Source organism: Lygodium microphyllum, chromosome 1 (genome assembly GCF_053477565.2).
Source record: "Lygodium microphyllum isolate KBCC chromosome 1, Lygodium_microphyllum_v1.1.10, whole genome shotgun sequence".
NCBI classification, from domain to species: domain Eukaryota; kingdom Viridiplantae; phylum Streptophyta; class Polypodiopsida; order Schizaeales; family Lygodiaceae; genus Lygodium; species Lygodium microphyllum.
In genome coordinates, this window is record NC_141135.1 from 33,877,648 (window position 1) to 33,899,525 (window position 21,878).

General features: G+C 39.5%; 1 protein-coding gene across 1 annotated transcript; it reads left to right on the forward strand.

Annotated features, from left to right (window-relative positions):
• Window positions 1-13,103: 13,103 nt before the first annotated feature.
• LOC148040982 (uncharacterized) lies at window positions 13,104-15,629 on the forward strand. Its single transcript, XM_087687359.1, has 2 exons — window positions 13,104-13,727; window positions 15,271-15,629. Exons 1-2 carry the CDS (start codon window positions 13,188-13,190, stop codon window positions 15,451-15,453), a joined length of 723 nt encoding a protein of 240 aa, XP_087543485.1. The 5' UTR covers window positions 13,104-13,187; the 3' UTR covers window positions 15,454-15,629.
• The last annotated feature ends 6,249 nt before the right edge of the window (window positions 15,630-21,878 follow it).

Genomic DNA, 21,878 nt, shown 5'->3' on the forward strand with positions numbered 1-21,878 from the left:
AAGGTTTACGCAATCGAAGGGTCTGGTCTAATTTCCTGAAAATTTGGAAAAATCTTGACTCGATCTAACTTATCCAAACTGCAGGGGCTGAGTGATGGATTCAAACGGGCCGAGGGCCGAATGAAAATTGTGGGTTGAGTGTGTCACTCGGACAGTCCGAGTTGTCGTGTCAGAGGGCCAAATGGGAAGCTTGGATAGGCTGACTCTCGTACACAAATCGGATGTTGTATGCACGCGTAGTGAGTGCCAAAGGTTCCCCAAGAACAAAAGAACTCTACTTTTGCACAAAAAACAAGAGAGAAGACTTGTACGACATGAAGCAAAAGACTCATTGGGTACAATCTCCCCCCATGCCTTGTGTAGTGCTCCACAAAGCATGTATTTGATATATTATTCATTTCCAAGCTCAAAAAAATAGCCCAATTTACAATTAGCACGCTTTAGCTTTTGTGTTTTCTTTTGTCCCACTAAAGAATTACAGCTATTGGGTGCCTAAAAAGTCACGTTGTGCCCAAATACAATGTCCAATAACAAATATTTAAATCGTGCGTCCATGCGCATACAAAATAATAAATAAATATCAGGTACTTCAATAAATAAGCGTGTCAAAATAAATATTGGCGCTATGTCTAAGATGTGCGCCCATCAAAAATGATAATTTCTTCTAAATAACTTGAATACACGCTATCGCCCAGTGCTTCCCAACGCCACCACTGCCTGCTCTATACATCAACTAAAGCATTCACAATTGTTAGAAAATAATAAAATTAAACCAAAAAAAGTGAATACCTAGCAGTCTTCAGCTACAAAATAAATAAATTGGTTAAAACTCAATCCTAACCTTAATTTATTACGAGTGCACACTCTAAACTCATAAAGTTCTATTAATTTAAATATGTATTTTGTGGAATCACCCACTTGCACATTAAATTAACAAGATACCCGAAAAGGACAGGTGTCCCCATCGACTTTTCACTCAAGGAATCCACCTTGTGTATGAGCCCCGGCAATAATTATAATTTTACGAAATCCACCGTGGAATATGCCTCCTGGCATAATACCCCCAGGGTGGGATAGCAATTGTCCTCAATAGCAGTTAGGTCTCAAGCGTGCATCCATTAGGCCTCTTCAATAGGATGATTTTTAAACTTAACCAGATATTTAGAATATCTACGGCCAATTCTAGTGGTCATAAAGTCAATATCTACAATAGTTTCAGGCTCAAGGATTTCAGTTTCTTCTTCTAGCAATGGAGGGTTTTCATAAATAGGATGTACATGTAATTGGCCTCTAAAAGGTCATAATAAACTGATATGAAAAGTGTTGTGGATTTTTCAGTGTTGTGGTAATTCTAGTTTAAATGCATTGTCATTGTTTTTGTGAATTATCTTGAAAGGTCCATAAAATCTAGGAGCTAACTTTATAATAGGATGTTTGATCTTCGCCTTTCAATTCGTAACCAAACATAATCATCGACTTTGAAACTCATAGCTTTTCTTTTCTTGTTGGCTTGTTTAGTGTATGATTGCTGGACTTTGGCAATCATATCTTTAACTTCATCAAAAATAGTAGTATGCATATTAGCAATATCATCAGCAGCTTGAACTTTGTTTAACAATTATGTAACAGGTGTAGGTAATCTATATCCATAAATAATTTCAAATGGTGCTTTCTGTGTAGCTGTATGTGGTGTGTTATTGTATGCAAACTGAAGTAAATGTAAATGTGTATCCCATGTTTGTGGTTTTGAAATTGTGTATGCACGCAAAAGATCTAAAATGGTACTGTTAGTAGCTTCTGTTTGCCCATTTGTTTCAAGATGAAATGTAGATGAAAAATCAATCTTTGTTCCTAAATTAGCAAACAAAGTAATCCAAAAATTATTGCAGAATCTAGAATCACACTCAGAAATAATAACTTTTGGCAAACCATGATTAGTGAAAACAGTTTTCAAGAACAATTGAGCAGCTTGAGATGTAGTTAACGTTTTCTTGCATGGAATGAAATATGCTTGTTTGCTAAACTTATCGACAATAGTCCAAATCATGGCATGATTAGCTTTTGTGTTAGGCAAACCAGTGATAAAATCCATTAAGATCTATTTCCATGGTCGTTCTAGAATTAGTAAAGGCATTAATAAACCATATTGTCTACCATGGTGTTGTTTAACTCTTTGGCAAATTAAGCATTCAGATACAAAGTTAAATACATCAAATTCCATGTGTGGCCAAAAAAAAATCTTCAATCAGTGTACGCAAAGTAGAAATAATTCCTCTATGGCCTTGGTATGGGAGACAATGAATTTTATGTAAAATAAATGATCAAAATGGAATAGTTACACATAATCTTTTTTCATAAAACATAAATCCATCAGTGTAAGACAATGAATCAATGGGAATCCACTTATTTGCAACTAATTTATTCCAATCAGCTAGGGTCTTGGTCATAAGCATCTTTCATAGGGAGAAGAGAGTCAAAAGATATCACATAAATATTATGTATAGTCAGTCTTCTATTTAAAGCATCGACAACAACATTCTCTTTTTCGGGTTGATATTATATGAGGGGATGAAAACTTTGAATAAAAGCAGCCCATTTAATGTGTCGGTCAGATATTTGTGGGTGACTAAGGAGATGTTTAATGCTTTGTTAGTCAGCTTTGATCATGAATTCAGATCCCATTAAATAGTGTTTCCATTGACGTAAAGCTTGTACTACAGCTAGCAATTCCTTATCATAGGCAAAATAGTGAAGTTCAAAGGGTTTAAGTTTGCAACTAGAGTAGGCTATGGGATGAGAATCTTGCATAAGACTGCTCCTATTCCAAATCCACTAGCATCAATGACTACTAGGAAAAATGGTCTATTGAAGTTAGGTAATTGCAATACAGGAGCATGAGTTAAAGTATGTTTCAGTAAATCTAAGGACTTTTGTTGATTGTCGGCGGACCAATGATACACAATGCCTTTCTTTAATAAGTTTGTCAAAGGTAATACAAGCAATGAAAATTTTCTCACAAATTTTCTATAAAAGCTAGCAAGACCTAAGGAACGTAATTCGTGCATATTTTTAGGTATGGGCCAATTCAAAATTGCTTCTATATTTTTAGGGTCAACTTTAATACCTTTAGATGAAATAATATATCCTAGGTATTCAATTTGTGTTTGGAAAAAATTCACTCTTTTCCGAATTAGCATATAATTGATTCTCTTTCAATAATTTAAAAACCAAAGATAAATGTTCATAATGCTCGTTTTCATTCTTACTGAAAATCAATAAGTCATCAAAGAAAACAATGACACAATGCTAATGCTTCAAAAATATGTGATTCATCATACGACTGAATGTGGCTGGTGCATTAGTTAAACCAAAAGGCATAACAAATAATTCATAGTGTCCAAATTGTGTTCTAAATGCAGTTTTGAATATATCAAATGTGTCAAGTCTTACTTGATGGTATCCAGATTTAAAATCTATCTTGCTAAATATTGCAGTTTCTTGTAGCTTGTCCATAAGATCATCTACCCTAGGAATCGGATATCTATTCTTAACAATGATCTTATTTAGGGCACGATAATCAATGCACATGCGATAGGTATTGTTTTTCTTCTTCACTAATAAGATAGGTGTACCAAATGGAGAACTACTAGGTCTAATGAGTCCTCGGGTTAACAATTCTTCAACTTGGGCTTGAATTTCTCTCTGTTCAATTTGGTTATGTCTATATGGTGCTTTACATGGTGGTTGTGATCCAAGAATTAGGTCTATTTTGTGATCTTCGGGACATATAGGTGGTAATCCATGTGGTAAGTCAGCAATAAAACAATCTTGAAATTGTGAAAGAAATTGTGCGTGCTTAGGATGCATTTGATTTTGTTTAGCTTCAATTTCATTCACCCATATTAAATAGGATTTACTGCCTTTTCGTAATGCACGCTTAGCCTGTGTATGACTAAGCAATGGAAAATTATCAAAAGTGTGCATACCATGCAATGTGATTTGTTTCCCATTAGAATGAATCTTCATTGAATGCGTGGAATAATCTATATCAGGATTGTACTGATGACGCCAAGGCATTCCTAAGATAATGTCACTAGATTGCAAAGGCACAACTAAGAAATTTCTACGTTCAACATAATCACCAATTTTAATTTCTAAGTCATGCACTTCTTGTGTTCCATTGTATCTAGTGCCTAAGAATGCAGCCTTGATGCAATAATGTGTAGAAATTGTATGTAAATTCAATTCTTTGACTAATTTTGCAAAAATAAAGTCGTGTGTACTCTCATCATCATGTAAAACGGTCTTTTCTTTACCATGTACAAGACATTTTATTGTTAATAAAGAATGGGGATTTGGCATACTTGGTAAAGTATCTGAAGTAGTACCGATATCGTCATCGTCTTCCGTGAAATCTGGCATTTCTTCATGTTCTTCTTCTTCTATCGCTCCCAAATAATTGATGTGTATAGTTGGCTTTTTGGATTAACAATTCGTCGCTAGATGTCTAGGTTGATGACATTTGTACAGACTATGGGTTTGGCTTTAGATACATTATTGGTAATAGTGAAAAGTTTAGGAATGTTGGGATTTGATTGGAAAGATGGCTTAGGGTTTGGATTTGTGTTTGATGGTAAAGCAGGTGGTCGTGTCCAAGATTTATGAAATGAAGATGGAAGGAAACGGTTTTGATTGAATCTTCAAAAATTTGAATTGAATTGTTTTGAACCAAAGTTACCATTAGTTTGAAATTGTTGTGGTCGCTTCTCTCATCGTCGAATTTTGTCTTCAGTGTCATGGGCCAAGGAAATTGCATCTTTGAGAGTCGTTGGCTTGAACATGTTGACTTCCACATAAAAATGTCCAAGTAAGCTAGACATAAACTTGCATTTATGGGTTGCTTCAAGTACATCTTCGACCATTCGAAGTTGCAATAAAGCATTCCAAAAACGCTCGGTATATTGTGAAATAGGCTCACGATCCCTCTATTGCAGAAGATCCCATTGTTTGATTGCTTTTTCGTGGAATTGGGGTGGAAAAAAATTCTGCAAAAATTTCTGTTGGAAAGTCTCCCAAGTAGTAGGACAATGCTCTTACGGACAACAGTCCACCATAGGGATGCTCTGTCCACTAGATGATTAGTGACACACTTAATTTTGTCTTTCTTAGCATACTGTACTTCATGGAAATAATCATCAAATTTACTGATAAAAGCAAGTACAGTCTTTTCATCACGTGACCCATTGAAAGTACGAAATTTGAAATTCCTTTTACTTATATTTGTTTCTTTCCAAATAGATTGCGCTTCAAGTGTTGCATCGATCGTACGTCGTATAAGATCTTCAAATTGCGGTCCATCTTGGTCTGCGATAGATCGTTGTAGATCGGCCAATTGAGTTTGCAAAGTTTGACGTGCTCTTCATTCCTCTTGAAGCTACATCATAATCAAATCCAGTTTTTGCTCTCGAGTAGGTCACCTTCAACCATAAAATCTTCCATGGTTTGATCGGACATCCTGCAAAATTCCAAAAGACCTCACACACTCGAAATCTTGTTAGCGAGATGAGCATAGCTCAAAGTCGGGTTTACAAGGCTTATTTCTTCTTCTTCTTTTAATGGCTTTTTGTAGTATTTCTTCTTTGCGAATGCGGAATTTGATATCACCGTCGTCTTCCAAGAAGATAATTCGTGCATGCAGACTGCATGTTGCAAATTGTTTGCTGGAATTTGGCTCTGTCAATCCACAGGTGTGAACAGGGGCTTCGATGGAAGTAAAAACTCATCCAGGACTAACTATATACGAACAGTCGCTATGGGAGAGTTTGAATCTTGAGATTTTGACCTTTGTGACTTAGTAGACTTAGAGCTTAGTAAGCTTAAAGCTTAAAGCTTTAAACTAATCGTTTTTTTTTTTAAACCAGGACATCAATATATTTTAAACGACGTCGATGGCAGGTAGTACGTCCTGCCGCTATAGACGTCGAAATTTTGTGTTGATAAGCTTTCTTTTAGAAAGCTTATTAAGCTCTCTAATGAAACTTTATGAATTGAACTTATCTACTTCTCTCGTCTTTGAAAAAAAAAAACGTGTTGATGAAGAAGCTTCCCACGTGGTCCTCCGCCTGTAGAGGCCAGTCCTTCACGATCCAACAATGTAGCAGGGGGTCCTTCATTGCCAGGAACACACTGGTATTGACGATTTGCCATGAGACTGGCTATAGAGCTCGATCGTTTCAGGAGCTCTGCCTTCGCACGAAATGATAAGCGATTGGAAGCTCTCGATCTCTGCTTCGCTTTGATACCACTAGTGCACAAATTGGATGCTATATGCGCGCATAGTGAGCGCCGGAAGGTTCCCAAGAACAAAAGAACTCTACTTTTACACAAAAAACAAGAGAGAAGACTTGCATGACATGAAACAAAAGACTCATTGGGTACAATCTCCCCCCATGCCTTGTGTAAGTGCTCCATAAAGCATGTATTTATTATATTATTCATCTCCAAGCTCAAAATAATAGCCCAATTTACAATTAGCACGCTTTAGCTTTTGTGTTTTCTTTTGTCCCACTAAAGAATTAAAGCTATTGGACGCCCAAAAAGTCGAGCTGTGTCCAAATACAATGTCCAATAACAAATATTTAAATTGTGCGCCCATGCTCATACAAAATAATAAATAAATGTCAGGCGCTTCAATAAATAAGCACGTCAAAATAAATATTGGCACTACGCCTAAGATGCGTGTCCATTAAAAATGATAAATTTTTCTAAATAACTTGAATACACGCTATCGCTCAGTGCTTTCCAACGCCACCACTGCGTGCTCTACACATCAACTGAAGCATTCACAATTGTTAGAAAATAATAAAATTAAACTAACAAAAGTGAATACCTAGCAGTCCTCAACTACAAAATAAATAAATTGGTTAGAACTCAATCCTAACCTTAATTTATTACAAGTGCGCACTCTAAACTCATAAACGTCTATTAATTTAAATATGTATTTTGCGGAATCACCCGCTATGGAATCACCCACTTGCACATTAAATTAACAAGACGCCCGAAAAGGACAGGCGTCCCCATCGACTTTTCGCACAAGGAATCCACCCTGTGTATGAGCCCCGGCAATAATTATAATTTTATAAAATCTACTGCAAAACCTCAGGAAATCCACCGTGGAATATGCCTCCTGGCATCATACCCCCGGACAGGGTGATTCGGACGGGCCAAGGAGATTCACTCAGACAGGTCGAGAGGATCTATTCGGACAAGCCGAGGGCCGAGTTTCGATATGACCGAGTGAACTTTTGGCCGAGTTGGTTTGTTCGGACGGGGGTCGAGGGCCGAATTGCAAGTGGGCCAAGTGATATGCTTGAACGGACCGAATTGACTAGTGGGCCGAGTCGGCCGAGGGCCAATTCTGGGACTCGGCCCAAGAAGCGGCCACTCGAACGGGCCAAACGGCACACGACGACGGCAGCGAAGGTACTAATTTTCTCAAATATTGTAACACATGCAATCATATCACACAAGAGCTTTCAAATCAGTACCAATGCAGAAGGGGAAGGGCTTGATATACCTGGAACGTGCAGTAGACTCCTTGGCGGCAAGATCGAATCGAATCTCCAAGAGCTCTCTCTCTCTCTCTCTCTCTCTCTCTCTCTCTCTCTCTCTCTCTCTCTCTCTCTCTCTCTCTCTCTCTCTCTCTCTCTCTCTCTCTCTCTTTATCTAAGGGTATGAAATGAGCTCTTCCTTGACCTCTTGGCTCTTAAACCCTTCTCGGGTAAGGTTTTGATGTCCCCAATTACTCACTTGTCGACATTAAACATCCCAAGCACTCTTTTTTCCCATTTTTGCATGATTTGTGCCTTGTTTTACAGCAGCAAACCCTACGCTTTTCCAATCCGATTTTCTAATCCTAACCTATACTAAATACAACAAAGATCGAAGGCAAAAAACTAAAATGATTTCTCCATCTTTTCCAATCATCAAACCAATAAAATAACCCAAAATACTTACTTGTTTCGAATATCAAAAAACCCAAACTTCGTACCTATCTCAAGCTTTGTTTCGGGGATGAATCCCTTATTTCGATGCTCGATATGAGGTGCACACGTGCTCAAGCTTGAATCCATTTGTCCCGTCAATGGAACCTAAATGTAGTGGGAGCTCACACTCAACCGCCAAGACCCATGAACCGCTTATTGTTTCAAGCGTTTCAAGTGAGCTCTCATGGCTATCTCTCACCTAGCCGACGCGCCGTTGATCCTCTCATGGTGTAGTGAGCTTACCTCGATGCTGGAATGAGTTGCCTCCTCTCTCACACATGCCGGTAGCTCCACGATCCTAGATGCTAGCTCAAGCATCCTCAAGCCTTCTCCATCTCCAAGCTCCATCCACCATAACTACGCGCTCGAGAAAAGAGAAGAGAAGAGAAGGGAGAAGAAGAGAGAAGAGGGGATGGTGAAGAGCTTCACCCTCTTGATCCCTCACTCCCACACACTCACTCACTCCTTCACACTCTCACACTCCCTCTCTCAAGAGCACACACACAAGCAAGGTGAAGAGAAGAAGAGAAGAAGAGAAGAAGAGAGGACTCTTGTTAGCCACACACTAAAGAATCTTCTCATTCACTTTTCAACTTTATATACAAACCCTAAAATCCCATGGGCACCCATCCCTTTTTATATGACCGGCCATTGTGGCAAGGTCCCTTTTTCTAATTCCCCCTTCTTGCTTCATGCCCTAAGCCTATACCCATCTATTCTTTTACAAATGGCACAAGAGGGAGCCTTGCGCTCTTTTACAAGAGTTTTTAGAGTTTTTTGAGGTGCTTTTCATTTAAAATTGTGCTTTTTGCCTCAGCTTAGCTGTAGGGGCTGCCTCTACGCCTTTGCTCTTTTTCCATCCTTTTTTCGCTTTTTCCTTCATTTTTCCGCCATCTCAAATTTGAGGTTAACAAAGCTCTTAACATTACACCTCCCACCATCATTGAGGATCAGTTCTCATGGCCACCATTGCATGAAGTGTGTAACATGTTGTCCATATTTTTCTTGTATTTCTCTTTTATTCTAGATAGGGCTTCCTTGTGCCATATAAACCATATGAATATATGGCATGGCTATGGCATTCTTGGATGTAACATGTATTTTCTAGGTTAAAGTGTTAATTCCATTCACTTAGAAGTTCCTCTCTTTCACTTTTAATGCAATGCATGTCTCAAAATTTCAAAAAATTATGAGAGGTATACTCTCCAAAACTATTAGTCTACAAGTATCTCAACTTTTTCCCTATGACTAATTCTTACTAACATAAGAAACTTTGAAATGTATCAAAGACATCACTCTTCATACAAAGGGAAACACCCATACTTTCCTAATGGCACTATCAATGAAAGTGACAAAGTAGGATGCTCCATCCAAAGAAACTGTAGGTATAAGTCCACATGCATCACTATGCACCCAATCCAAACATTCATATCTTACAGTATCAAAACCCTTCTTATGTGAAATACTTACAAATTTCAAGATCAAAAAAATTAAAAGACAACAAGTTCTACAAATCACCTTTCTTTTCCCTTATTCTTGCTTCTCCACTTGAAACAATCCTTCTTTATGTCACCTTCTTGTTGCAATAGTATCATTCCACACTTTTCTAGTACATGACTTACTCATGGTGCTCCCCCTATCACAAGACTTCCTCCTTGCATTAGATCTCCCTCCTAGAGCTCCCAGTATCACACAACACTTACTCCTTGCATTTGATCTCACTCTAACTATCTATGAGCAATTTGCTTTCAATATTTGTAGCTGTCAAACTACTAGCAGATGTAGAATTACTTATGACACTCTCAAAAGTAGGCCAACTTTCAAGTAAGTGATAAATAAGAACATGGCATTCACTAAATCATGAAAAATGATGCTTTATACTGTCAATTGATTACAAATATTATTGAACTCATTGAAATGATTGGACATAGAAGTCCCCTCCTCCATGCAAAAGTTAATGGCTTTCTTCAACCAGTACTCCTATGAAGCAGTACATTCTTTTTCACACAAGTCATATAGCTTCTTTGGACCCCAAATGCACCATCTTCCATATCCTTAACATTAAATTACATCTATTCAGAGAGTGTTAGCATAATGGTAGAGCACTCAATCTCATTGAAATCATTCCATGCATCCCTTCCATGTCCTCAAGTTTCACACTTCACAATCTAATTGGCTTGATCTGTCTCTTTTGAGCTAACATATTGTAAATATGCTCTTCTCAATATGAAAACTTTGTACCATCTAGCTTTTCAATGTTGAACAATGCATTTTTAGAAGCTAAAGAAGAACACATAGCCATTGCAATACATGTCAAACAACCTACAAGACCAAGAAGACCACTAGATTGCAAATCAGAGTGCTTATCACAATAGCCAACTAATAGCAAAAGAAATAACAAAAATATCCCAAGAACTTTTTAGTGCATACCAACCTTTTTTGAAAATTAGTCCTATAATTTTTTGGGTGTATATCTCAAGAAAAACCATCTCCAAAGAACTTATATCTTCTCTTTGTAGAGTGAAAATGGTACTTTTTCTAATCTTAGTTCAAAGGTTAAAGTAAAGGTTCTTTTTTATCAAACTAATGCCTTGTAGCTTCCACAACATGGAAAAAAAATGGGAAAATGGTGTCAATAGCCTTATTCATCAAAATAGGTCATTTTCATCAAGAACAACCTCTTGGAGTAGTTTGATGCACATTACAACCCATAGATATATGTTGGATTTTTTAGCCTACTTAACTGGCATGGCACCTAACTCTAGATCTTGTATATGATTCTTTGATGAGCCATCAGTAGTCATAGTATTCATAAAGTGATGCATAACAAACAATTGTTCACTTCTGTCATCATTGTTTCTACTATTGGATGTATAATTGCCTTGTTGTTTTTTCTCATTTCTAATTTCAACCTTCTTTTTAAAACAATTTTTAGAAATGTGGCCTTTCTGACCACAATACTAACACTTCCTAATATCACTAGAATTCTATTACGCATTAAAATCTGCAACTTGGCCTCTTTGGATCCCCCTTTCTCAAGTCTGTTCTCCCCTATTTTCTATGCATCATAACTTTGACCATGACCACCACTTTTTCCTCTCCCACAACCTCTACCCCTACTAGTAGAGTAAAACACATGTTTAGACTTGTTATTTCTTTGAGAATAAGAGAGATCCAAGCCAAGGTTCTTCTCATTAAGTATTAGCATAGAAATCAAGTCTGCAAAATTAGGAAGAATATTATCCCTCATATTTGTAGATGACCTGAAGCTCTTGTATTCATCTCCAATTCCATATAAACATGCATGCACAATATCATCATCATCAACTATCACACTGATAAATCCAAGAGCTTCCACAATACCCTTGATCTTCAAGGCATAATCATTAATGGACATGTTCGATCTTTTCACTTGGTTTAGTCCCCCCTAACTTAAGTTGCAGCTTTCTAGTCTTTGTATTTACTTTGAATAGCCTTGCCAAATTCTTTCGTGTAATAGTAGGGGTATTAGATTCCTGTAAATAGTCCATCGTGCTATTAGTGATACTAATAGATAGCCAATACATGACTTTACTTTGTGTTTGCTCCTAATCTTTCGTAGCCTTTACATGTTCTGCAATAACATTCCATGCAAGAACTTCAGGTGCTTTAGCCATGTCTCCTTCAATGTAAGTCCAAACATCTTTTTCCTTCAAGAAATTTGTCATTCTAAACTTCTGTATAACATAATTTTTATTATCAAGTTTCTTGCTAACAATCTAGTTGAAGTTGTCCGACATTTTGATGAAACAAACAACTTGCAAAAAACTATAATTTGGAGCAAGCTAATACTAGATGCACTACAAGTAAATACACAGCCTTTTTCACTAACTACACAACAATAATCGTAATTTGCAATTTGTATGCAAATGCCTTTTGTGTCTACAACCTAGCAAACACCTAAACCTTATATATTCGAAATCTATAATATGTGCATCTATAAATGTCCAATAGAACTGAAACTATAGTGTACACAAAAATTGCTATCGGGCCACTTGTAGATCCAGAACAGAGGGTGAAATGACTTCAGATACCACCCTAAAGGGCCATTTGTGGTAAATGCATTGTTGTTCTTGCTCGTCAAGTTTCATTGCAATCGGAGACTGTGGCCTTCCCAGTCCCTTAGGAGTCTCTTGCAGCTATAACCTAAGGCAAATCAAGCAAAGTGGAAGAGCTTCTTGCCCGTTTCTTGCTTGGTTAATCCTTTGACAATGTTAAACCACCTAGGAGTCATACTAGTTCAACTATTTAAAAATGTAGTTGTGTCTCTATATACATCCACCACAATATGGTACTTACAACATTAATGAAACACCAACATTTCCTCGATGCAAATTATTTTATGATTAGATTTTATGACGAGGTGTTTGGTTTGATTTCAATGTCACAAAAAACGTACCCACATCAATGCATGTTTTACCCTTTGTGGCAATGTATATGGTAGCACATCAGAACACAATGCCATAATTTGCATAACAACATATTTGATTAGGATTTTATGAACCTTTGATTAGGTCCTATGGTAGCCTATGGGTAATTACACCTCACCCTTTATATGACCTTTGATTAGGTCCTAATGGCAGCATGTGGGGTGGAGCACACCCTAGCACGAACGTATACAATTCAATACATGTCTTACTTGAAGTAACCTTTGGGGGAACATGGTAGCGCTTTTGGGTAATTACAATTAAATACATGTCTTACGCTTGGATTAGGGCTTTATGTGACCTTCGGTTAGGTCCTATGGGAGCATGTGAGTGACAATCACACTTGAGACTAATTTATGAGACTAATAATCACATGTTACAATGCGACCTTTGGTTATCACATCACCCTAGCATAGAAAGACAAACAAGTAATAATCCATTCGATAAAGAGGGTGTACATTCTGGACGTTTTCTGTAGGAGGTAAGACACTTGGCAGGAGGGAGAGTCTGCATGCCTGCCATGAATGAGCATGGAGGACGCCACAAAAGACGAGAGGAATGCGCAGCTGGTTGTTTAATGGCACTGGTTATTATTGGAAAGAATCCAAGTTAATCACAGCACAGATGTGACAGACAGAGAGAGAGTCTGCATGCCTGCCATGAATGAGCATGGAGGATGCCACAAAAGAGGAGAGGAATGCGCAGCTGGTTGTTTAATGGCACTGTTTATTATTGGAAGGAATCCAAGTTAATCACAGCACAGAGAGAGAGAGAGAGAGAGAGAGAGAGAGAGAGGGGTCAGAGCAAAGAATTAGCTGCAGAAAGAGGAGGAGCGTCAAATAGAGAGGATCAGATAGGCACAGACACAGAGATGCAGAACCCCCGTGAGGACATCAAGCATGTCGTCCGCCTGCTTGTGAACCGGCCCACGCTGCAGCGCCAGGCTGAGACGCTCCGCCGCTACTACACCCCTGACGTCGCCTTCTACCACTTCTATGTCAACGTCAAGGGCCGTGAGGACCTCACTGCCCTCTATCAGATTGGCGAGGTCTTCTTCAACTACCAGGATGCTCAGTTTCATGACATCGTTTATGACGAGTCTGCTAATGCGATGTGCGTCGAGGTGACAGTCTATGTCCGCCCGTTCCTCGCGCTCTACCAGGAGTTCCCTATGGAGTTCTTCATTCTGCTTGAGCTGGAGGATCATGTCCGCAAGGTACTGCTCTTCCAGCTGCATCTTGTATTGAATCAGCGTGCCCAACACACAATCATGTCTCCTCACTGCATGTTGGATCAGTGTATCAACACCCAAGTACAGCTTGCTGCATCTTGTATTGAATCAGTGTACCAACACACACAATTATGTGTCTCACTGTATGTTGTATTTGATCTGTTATATCTTGTATCTGATCAGTGCTGCATCAACACCCAAGTAGAGCAATTAGAGCTTGCTGCATCTTGCATATTGCATCAATGTATCATACGTCTGGAAAACACACCAAATAAGAGTTCTGTCCATTGCACCTTGCATATTGCATGTATGATACAGAGTTCTGTCCATGGCATCTATGCATATTGCATTAATGTATCATACATCTAGAAAACGCACTAAATAGAGAGCTGTCCGTTCTGTATTGAATCAGTGTTATGTGCTGTATAATATACAATCTGTGCATGGAATTCCTTGCAACAGAAATTGTGTGTTGGGAATCCATATATATGGCTTTTTTTGCGTTGGTATCAGTATTCACAAGAAGTAGAGCACATTAGGTTACAAGGTAGGTTATAGGGTAAACTTCAAATGATGGCATTACTCTTCAAATATCGATTGCCAAATAGTGGCTCCCTTGTAGTTTATAGTGGCTTCTTTGTAGGGGCATAGGGATTCTTCAATTGCTTATAGCTTCTCCTGTTCAGTGGTGTTATTATCTCCCTTACTTGTAAGATGAGGTTATAGTTGCTCCTATGTAGTGGTGTTATTGTTCTTCATAATTTTTCTTGTTGGCCCTCATCTTACATTCTCAAGCATGGAGCTCCTTAATAGTGTTAGTACTATTTAAATGTTGATTGCTGAGTGTGCTCTTAGTTTTCTTCAAAATTTTCTTACAAGGTGCAATGATGTCGGAGGGATAACCTACCTAAGGTTTTCTTCTTGTTGTTCCTTGATGTTTTTCCCTTTTCCTCACCTTTAGGTTGTGATGGTATTTACATTTTACCATCCCCACTTTAGGGTGCATGTATATTGGAAGGTTTAAGGAAGCGTTTTATCTTCCTTAGGGTTTTCCCATGTTTGCTATATTTTTACCATGTTTGCTTTATTTAAAAAAAACCAAGGATTGGAGGGATAGACTACCTAGGGTTGTCCTCAGGTTTTCCTCATATTTTTATCTACTTTAGCGTGCAAGGATTTGAGGGAGTTTTCAACTTCATCATAGTAGTGGAAATTGGCTATTTTAGATGTGAAATAATTAGATTAATAGTCTTGTAGATTATTAGTTAAGTCATAATCATGACTTTAATCTTTTGAGATATCATGTTGATACTCTTGTAGCTTACCAATAACTTGAGGAAATGCGTTGTATTCTTAATTTTTCATTTTGTGATTTAATGATATTTCATCAATACAAATGTATAATTCTAGATTTGAGTTTGGTTTCATTTCCCTATGGATATGGGTTTCAATAACTCTTTTATCCTGTATCATACAATTTGTAGTGCTTGATGTGAGATGGCATGTTTGATTCTTGTTTACGATGTAGGATGGGAAGGTTGTGAAGTACATCAAGGCGCAACATGATTACTTCGATCGTTCACCGATGATCTCAACTTTTCCCGTGATAAGTTCAATTTACAACTCTTCAAAGTTACGAAATGCAATCGCGCATATGCAAATCATGCTCTTTGCTCCACTGAAAAAGGCATGCACTGTATTTCTTCAATAGTTTGTAACAAATATGTGAACCCTCGGGATACACCATATTTCTTTAGATAGTTTGTGTTAAAGAATCCTAAATCCTTCAAGTACATTAGCCATATTATGGTAGCACGCCAGATAATACTAATTTTGTTTTTGACATTAGATGTTTGAGAATATTAGATACCATAAACACCATATTTCTTTGAGGCTTTAATGAAGATGCCAAAACACTTTTGAGCACAAAAGGCATGTGTGCACTCTTTCTTCAATACTTTGTAACAAAATAAAACTTTGCGGGCGTGTTTTTGGATTTATGTGGGGTTTATTCAACAATAGGGGGTGTTTAAATTAAATAAGAAAATTGGGGCATGTTCTCGAAGAATTGACTCAAATTTTGGGGGTGTTCAAAAGTTCAAATGTTTAAAGTTTAATAGGCTATGTTCACGAAAACTTTTGGCGAGGGTTGAGAACTTTTGGTGAATTGGTTTGAAATTAACATTCACTGGAGGGAATATAGTTTTTTTTGTCATGTACTATGTTTTTTTATTAGAGTGAGGTTCAAAAGTTTATAAAGTTTAGTGTAGGCTATGTTAGGAAAATTTTTGGTGTGGGATTGTAGAATTTCTAAGTGTTTTCTAAATCAATATTTGTGTATTGTGAAAAGTTATAAATTTTGGTGTGGGGTGGTAGAATTCTTAGTGTGTGTTCTAATTTAGTATTTGTGAAAGTTATAAATTTTGGTAGAAAACAATATTTGTGTATTGTAAAAAGTTATAAATTTTGGTGTAGTGTGTTCTAAATTAGTATTTGTGAAAGTTATAAATTTTGGTGTGGGATGGTAGGATTCTTAGTGTGTTCTAAATTAGTGTTTTTGTATTGTTCAATTTAGGAGTGTTTTCTAAATTAGTGTTTTTGTATTGTTCAATCTAGGAGTAGCACTTCATAGTATTTGTGTATTGTTCAATTTAGGAGTGGCACTTTTGGTGTGGGGTAGTATGATTTCTTAGTGTACATTTTCGAAATTGGTGGGGTGTGTGTTTTCAATGTTTATGTATTGTTGAATCTAGAGTAGCACATTTTCTAAGTTCTTTTTTTGTATGTTTGGTTTTGCTATTTTTTTTGAAATTTTTAGTTCTCGAGAGAAACTTTGTTTGAGTGTGCGTTTGAGTAGCACATTTTATAAATTGGTGTTGTGTATGTTTGGTTTGTTATTCTTTGGAAAACATGTAGGCGATTCCTTGAGAAAAATGTACACCAAGAAGTGCTTGAAACTTCGTATGTAGGCACCTTTAGTTTTGAAAGTTTTTGAAACTTTGTTTGATTTGGATGTGTTTTTTTGAACATGTAAAGAATTGAATTCTATGGCGATGTGTATAGGTAATTTTGTGGCAAAAATGTAGGCAAGTTTTTTGAAACTTTGATTTTGGTTTTTTTTTTAATTTCTAGAGAAAATGTGGGCACCTTTTTGAAACTTTGATTGTGGTGTGTTTTTTTTTTTAATTTTGAATTCTTTAGAATGTAGGCAATTTTCAAAGAGTGAAAAGAATAAATAAATTCTCTAGAGAAAATGTAGGTGATTGAAATGTAGGTGATTCTCTAAAATGTAGGTTAAGCAATTTTCAAAGAGTGAATTTCTCTAGAGAAAATGTAGGTGATTCTCTCTACTTGAAACTTTGGAGTATCACATATGAAAAAGTGGTGTGACGGTCCAACCCTCGAATACGAGGACCCTCTTTGGACCTTGTCTAGGCTCCAGAGGAGCGCCAAACCCTTTGCCCAACATTGCCATCCAAACATCTCAACACGACACGAGACACCCCAATGCGCCATGAAATGTGACACGAATCATAACACGCTCACGGGTTTGCACAAGGGCCCATCTTGAGGGCGGCACGTCATATTCATAGCCAGAAAATATGTACAAGATAGCTGGGGCACAGCAAGGGACTTTGTGTCACGGGTGGTGGGTGGAGCTATCAATGTGCTGCGACACGACGCCAACCACGTGGGTGAGGGAGCTACAAGAGGTACTCCCTCGTACACACCTCCCCTTGAAAAAACTCAAATGACCACATTGAGTGGGGAGGCACAACTTACTAGCCTTGCAAAACGGCTTTTTGATTCAAACTCATGTTTATCATCGGGGGTCTTAACATGCTTCACTATCAAGGTGGTCAATGTCTACCAGTTAGGTGCCATGCTCACTGACTCTATTTACAACAGTGAAACATGGACTTTTGCATACTTCTTGCGTTCCACCCATTGACTTTTACAACTGTGGAATGGAATGGGACTTGGGCAGAATTGTGAAAGAGACTTTATTGTGCACATCAACCCATCCACCTGTTGACCATATTTACAAGCACAGAATGGATGGTATTTCGGTCGGAGACACGTTGCGCACCCATGCTCCAACTTAGGCCAGATAGCTTGAGCGCACAGAACTGCCTGTGGACTAAGAGCTTGAGACACAGCTTTCGCTCTGAATGCCAAGCCCAGAATGCAAGGGTCCATGCAATAACACCTCGCAAAAGAAGTCCCTCTTTGGTCACATCTTGCAATCTACTACCGATGGGAGTATAAGAGGTGCGTTCACCTCCCCTTGAAAAGAGCTGGATCTTCATCATCCAAATCTCCGTTGACATGCACCCTTGAGTCTTCTTGCCCTTCTTGGCTTGAATCTTCGATGACACGCCTTTCCTTCTAGCTTTTCTTATAGTGCCCGGAGGCACAAATCTGATTTGAAGCACCTTTTGAGTATGCCATTTGGCCCTTCGCACGAGGTCCATTTCACTCGTGTCTAGAATCCTTCCCTGCCTTGCAGCGCACAACTTGAAATAGATTTGGGAAAGTTTTTTGCTAGACTAAAGCTTCACGGAGAGCACGTGTGACATGAGCGAACCGTACAACACGCTTGGAAGCTACATATCGTCTAGCCCGTTGCACGAAATCCATGTCTCCTACATCAAATGTCCTCACCCTCGTTGAAGCACACCCCTTTGAAAGGATAGGATGAGAGCACCAATCCTGGTTGGAATGGAGAGCTGGAGTGCTTGGACAGCTCGTGACTACTTGATGGGTTGCATGAAACCGCCGCGCGTGTAAAGTGAGGGCCATTTCCCTCGCTGCGATCATCTTCGGGCCTCTGATGCCCAGATCTGACAGTATCATGTGCAAGAAAAGAAGGCAGGCTTTAGATCTATCTGTACATGCGACGCCCACTTGAACTTTTAAGTCCTTAGTGGCCAGATCAATCTCTAGACGGTTGGGTCCATTTCATAGCGTTGAACCTTCTGGCTTGCATTGTGAGGGTCATGTCCCCCGCCATAGTCACGTCGAATTGGCCCTCCACGGCCTGAAAAGGCAAGAAGGTTCCCCTCTACTCAAGCAAATCTCAGTGAGGGGTCACCATGCCTCGCTTTGCTTCAGAAATGGGCCTATGCACGCCCGGACCCGTCTTGTTAGCTTGAATGAGAGCTAATCCTTCACACTTCACCCTCTCCTTCGTCACTCGCTCCTTGATGAGCCACATTTGCATGGAATACTTTGGAGCGTGAAGCCTCTTCCCCCTTGGTTTCATCTCGTAGTCTTTCGGCTACTTTGACTTTGCCAAGATTGCATCCCTTAGGCCCAGAGACCAAAATGCGCTTAATTGCACACATGGGATTCCCCAACTCCTGCACCTTCCTAAAGCTCACCGTCATGTTGAGCGCGGGTCCGATGTCATTCCCTAACCCAGCCACTTGGGTTCGATTCCTAAAGTTGTCACCCCGGAATCGGCCTTTGCTTTGCACACTTGCTCGTTGCATGAGGGATTTTCACCCTTTGAATTAGCCATTGAAGCACAAGTTAACTCCTCCTCGGTTTTGTAGCAATGGGACTCCCCTTTCTTGCGAAAGCTAACCCATTGTCACCTACTAGCTAATTCAAATTCAAGGGGAATTGGATTTGACAGCTTTGTCTCCTCCTTTGCCCCAGAAATAGACATAAGATTCACAAGTTTCCAAAGTTCTCTTCCTTCTCACCACTTTCTTCCACACCAACACGCTTCCTCCTCTCCTTTTTTTCGCCCAATACCTCACCTTCTTTTATACTCCCGGCTGAAGGAGTCTTCCACACCCACATCTCCTCTCATCTTTCCCAAACACCTCTTCCTCTTCTCAACCCAACATGCAACCATTCTTTTACCCTCCCAGCACAAGGAGCTTTCCTCAACACATAATAAGGCCGTTCTTTTATACTCGCAGCTAAACGAGTCTTCCACACCCACATCTCCTCTCATCTCTCCCACACCCCTCTTCCTCTTTTCCACCCAACATGCAACCATTCTTTTACCCTCTCGGCACAAAGATCCTTCCTCAACACAAAACAAGGCACGTTCTTTTATACTCGCGGCACCACAAGTTTCATCAATAAGGTTGCCCGTTCTTTTATCCTCCCGGCGGTGCAAGGAGTCTTCCTCAACACACTTTCCTTCACCCAACTCATTCCCTTCATCATCCAAGGCACATTCTTTTATACTCGCGGCACCACAAGTTTCATCAACAAGGTTGCCGTTCTTTTATCCTCCCAATGCAAGGAGTCTTGCTCATGACACTTCCCTTCACCCAACTCATTCCCTTCATCATCCAAGGCACGTTCTTTTATACTCGCGGCACCAAGAGTCTCATCAACAGGGTTGCCCGTTCTTTTATCCTCTCGACGCAAGGAGTCTTTATCATCACATAGCAAGGCCGTTCTTTTATCCTCTTGGCTAAAGGAGTCTTCCCCAACACACTTTTCATCACCTAACTCATCCTCATCAACACTCAAGGCACGTTCTTTTATACTCGCGGCACCACGAGTTTCATCAACGAGGTTGCCCGTTCTTTTATCCTCCTGGCACAAGGAGTCTTCCTCATCTTCATGCCCAAACACGGCCTTTCTTTTAGACTCGCGGCTCACAAGTTCTTCATCAACTATCCACTTGGTTTCATCTTCCTCCATCACCCAACTACCTCCTCCTCCACACACCATTTCTCAACTCAACATAGGCAGCTTCAACTCTTCCTCTTCCTTCATCTCAACATCAACACCCTTCAGAAAATCTTCAATACATAACTCCTCATCTGCACTAAACTCAACACCCCATTTCATCTCACCCTCAGCACAAGACTCCACCATTTCATTTTCTTTTAGCTCAACACACTTTGACTCAACCTCACTCTTCAACTTAGCATTAGCACACGGCAAAACACATGGTCCTAGTTCATTTATGCTCATTGGGCCGAATGAGCGTTCCTTCTCTCTTCTACCTCTTCCAAAACATGGGGCACATCACCCCACAACACACTAGAAACACAAGATTTAGACTTTGCCTCTTTGGCTTCGTCCATCTCCTCAATCACCACTCCATCCACAACACACCTCTTCCCATCCATGCCCTTGAACATAACATTCTTCAGTTTTATCTCCTCTTTGGCTTCGTCCATCTCCTCAATCACCACTCCATCCACAACACACCTTCCCATCCATGCCCTTGAACATAACATTCTTCTTCAACTCAACACACTTCGACTCAACCTTACTCTTCAACTCAGCATTAGCACACGGCAAAACACATGGTCCTAGTTCATTTATGCTCGCTAGGCCAGACGAGCCTTCCTTCTCTCCTCTATCTTCTTCTACCTCTTCCAAAACATGGGGCACACCACCTCGTAATACACTAGAAACACAAGATTTAGACTTGGCCTCTTTGGCTTCGTCCATCTCCTTAATCACCACTCCATCCACAACACACTTCTTCCCATGCATGCCCTTGAGCATAACATTCTTCTTTAGTTTTATCTCCTCTTTGGCTTCGTCCATCTCCTCAATCACCACTCCATCCACAACACACTTCTTCCCATCCATGCCCTTGGACATAACATTCTTCTTCAGCTCAACACACTTCGACTCAACCTCACTCTTCAACTTAGCATTAGCACACGGCAAAACACATGGTCCTAGTTCATTTATGCTCGTTGGGCTGGACGAGCCTTCCTTCTCTCCTCCTCCTCCTACCTCTTCCAAAACATGGGGCACATCACCCCGTAACACACTAGAAACACAAGATTTAGACTTGGCCTCTTTGGCTTCGTCCATCCCCTCAATCACCACTCCATTCACAACAAACTTCTTCCCATACATGCCCTTGAACATAACATTCTTCTTCAGTTTTATCTCCTCATGCACACTCTGCTTCATCACCACACCCTTCTCATCAACACAAACTTTTTTCAAACAAGGGGCCGGCGACTTCGCCGTAACACGCACCTCATCCTTCCCTTTCCCACTATTCATACACTTTTTTTACCACATCCACTGGGACATCACTCTTGGCCTTGGGCATCTCTCAACATCCTTCATACCCTTCTGCATAATTTTCATCAAGTTTAAAAATTGGACCTTCATCGCTCATTCCCTTTCTTC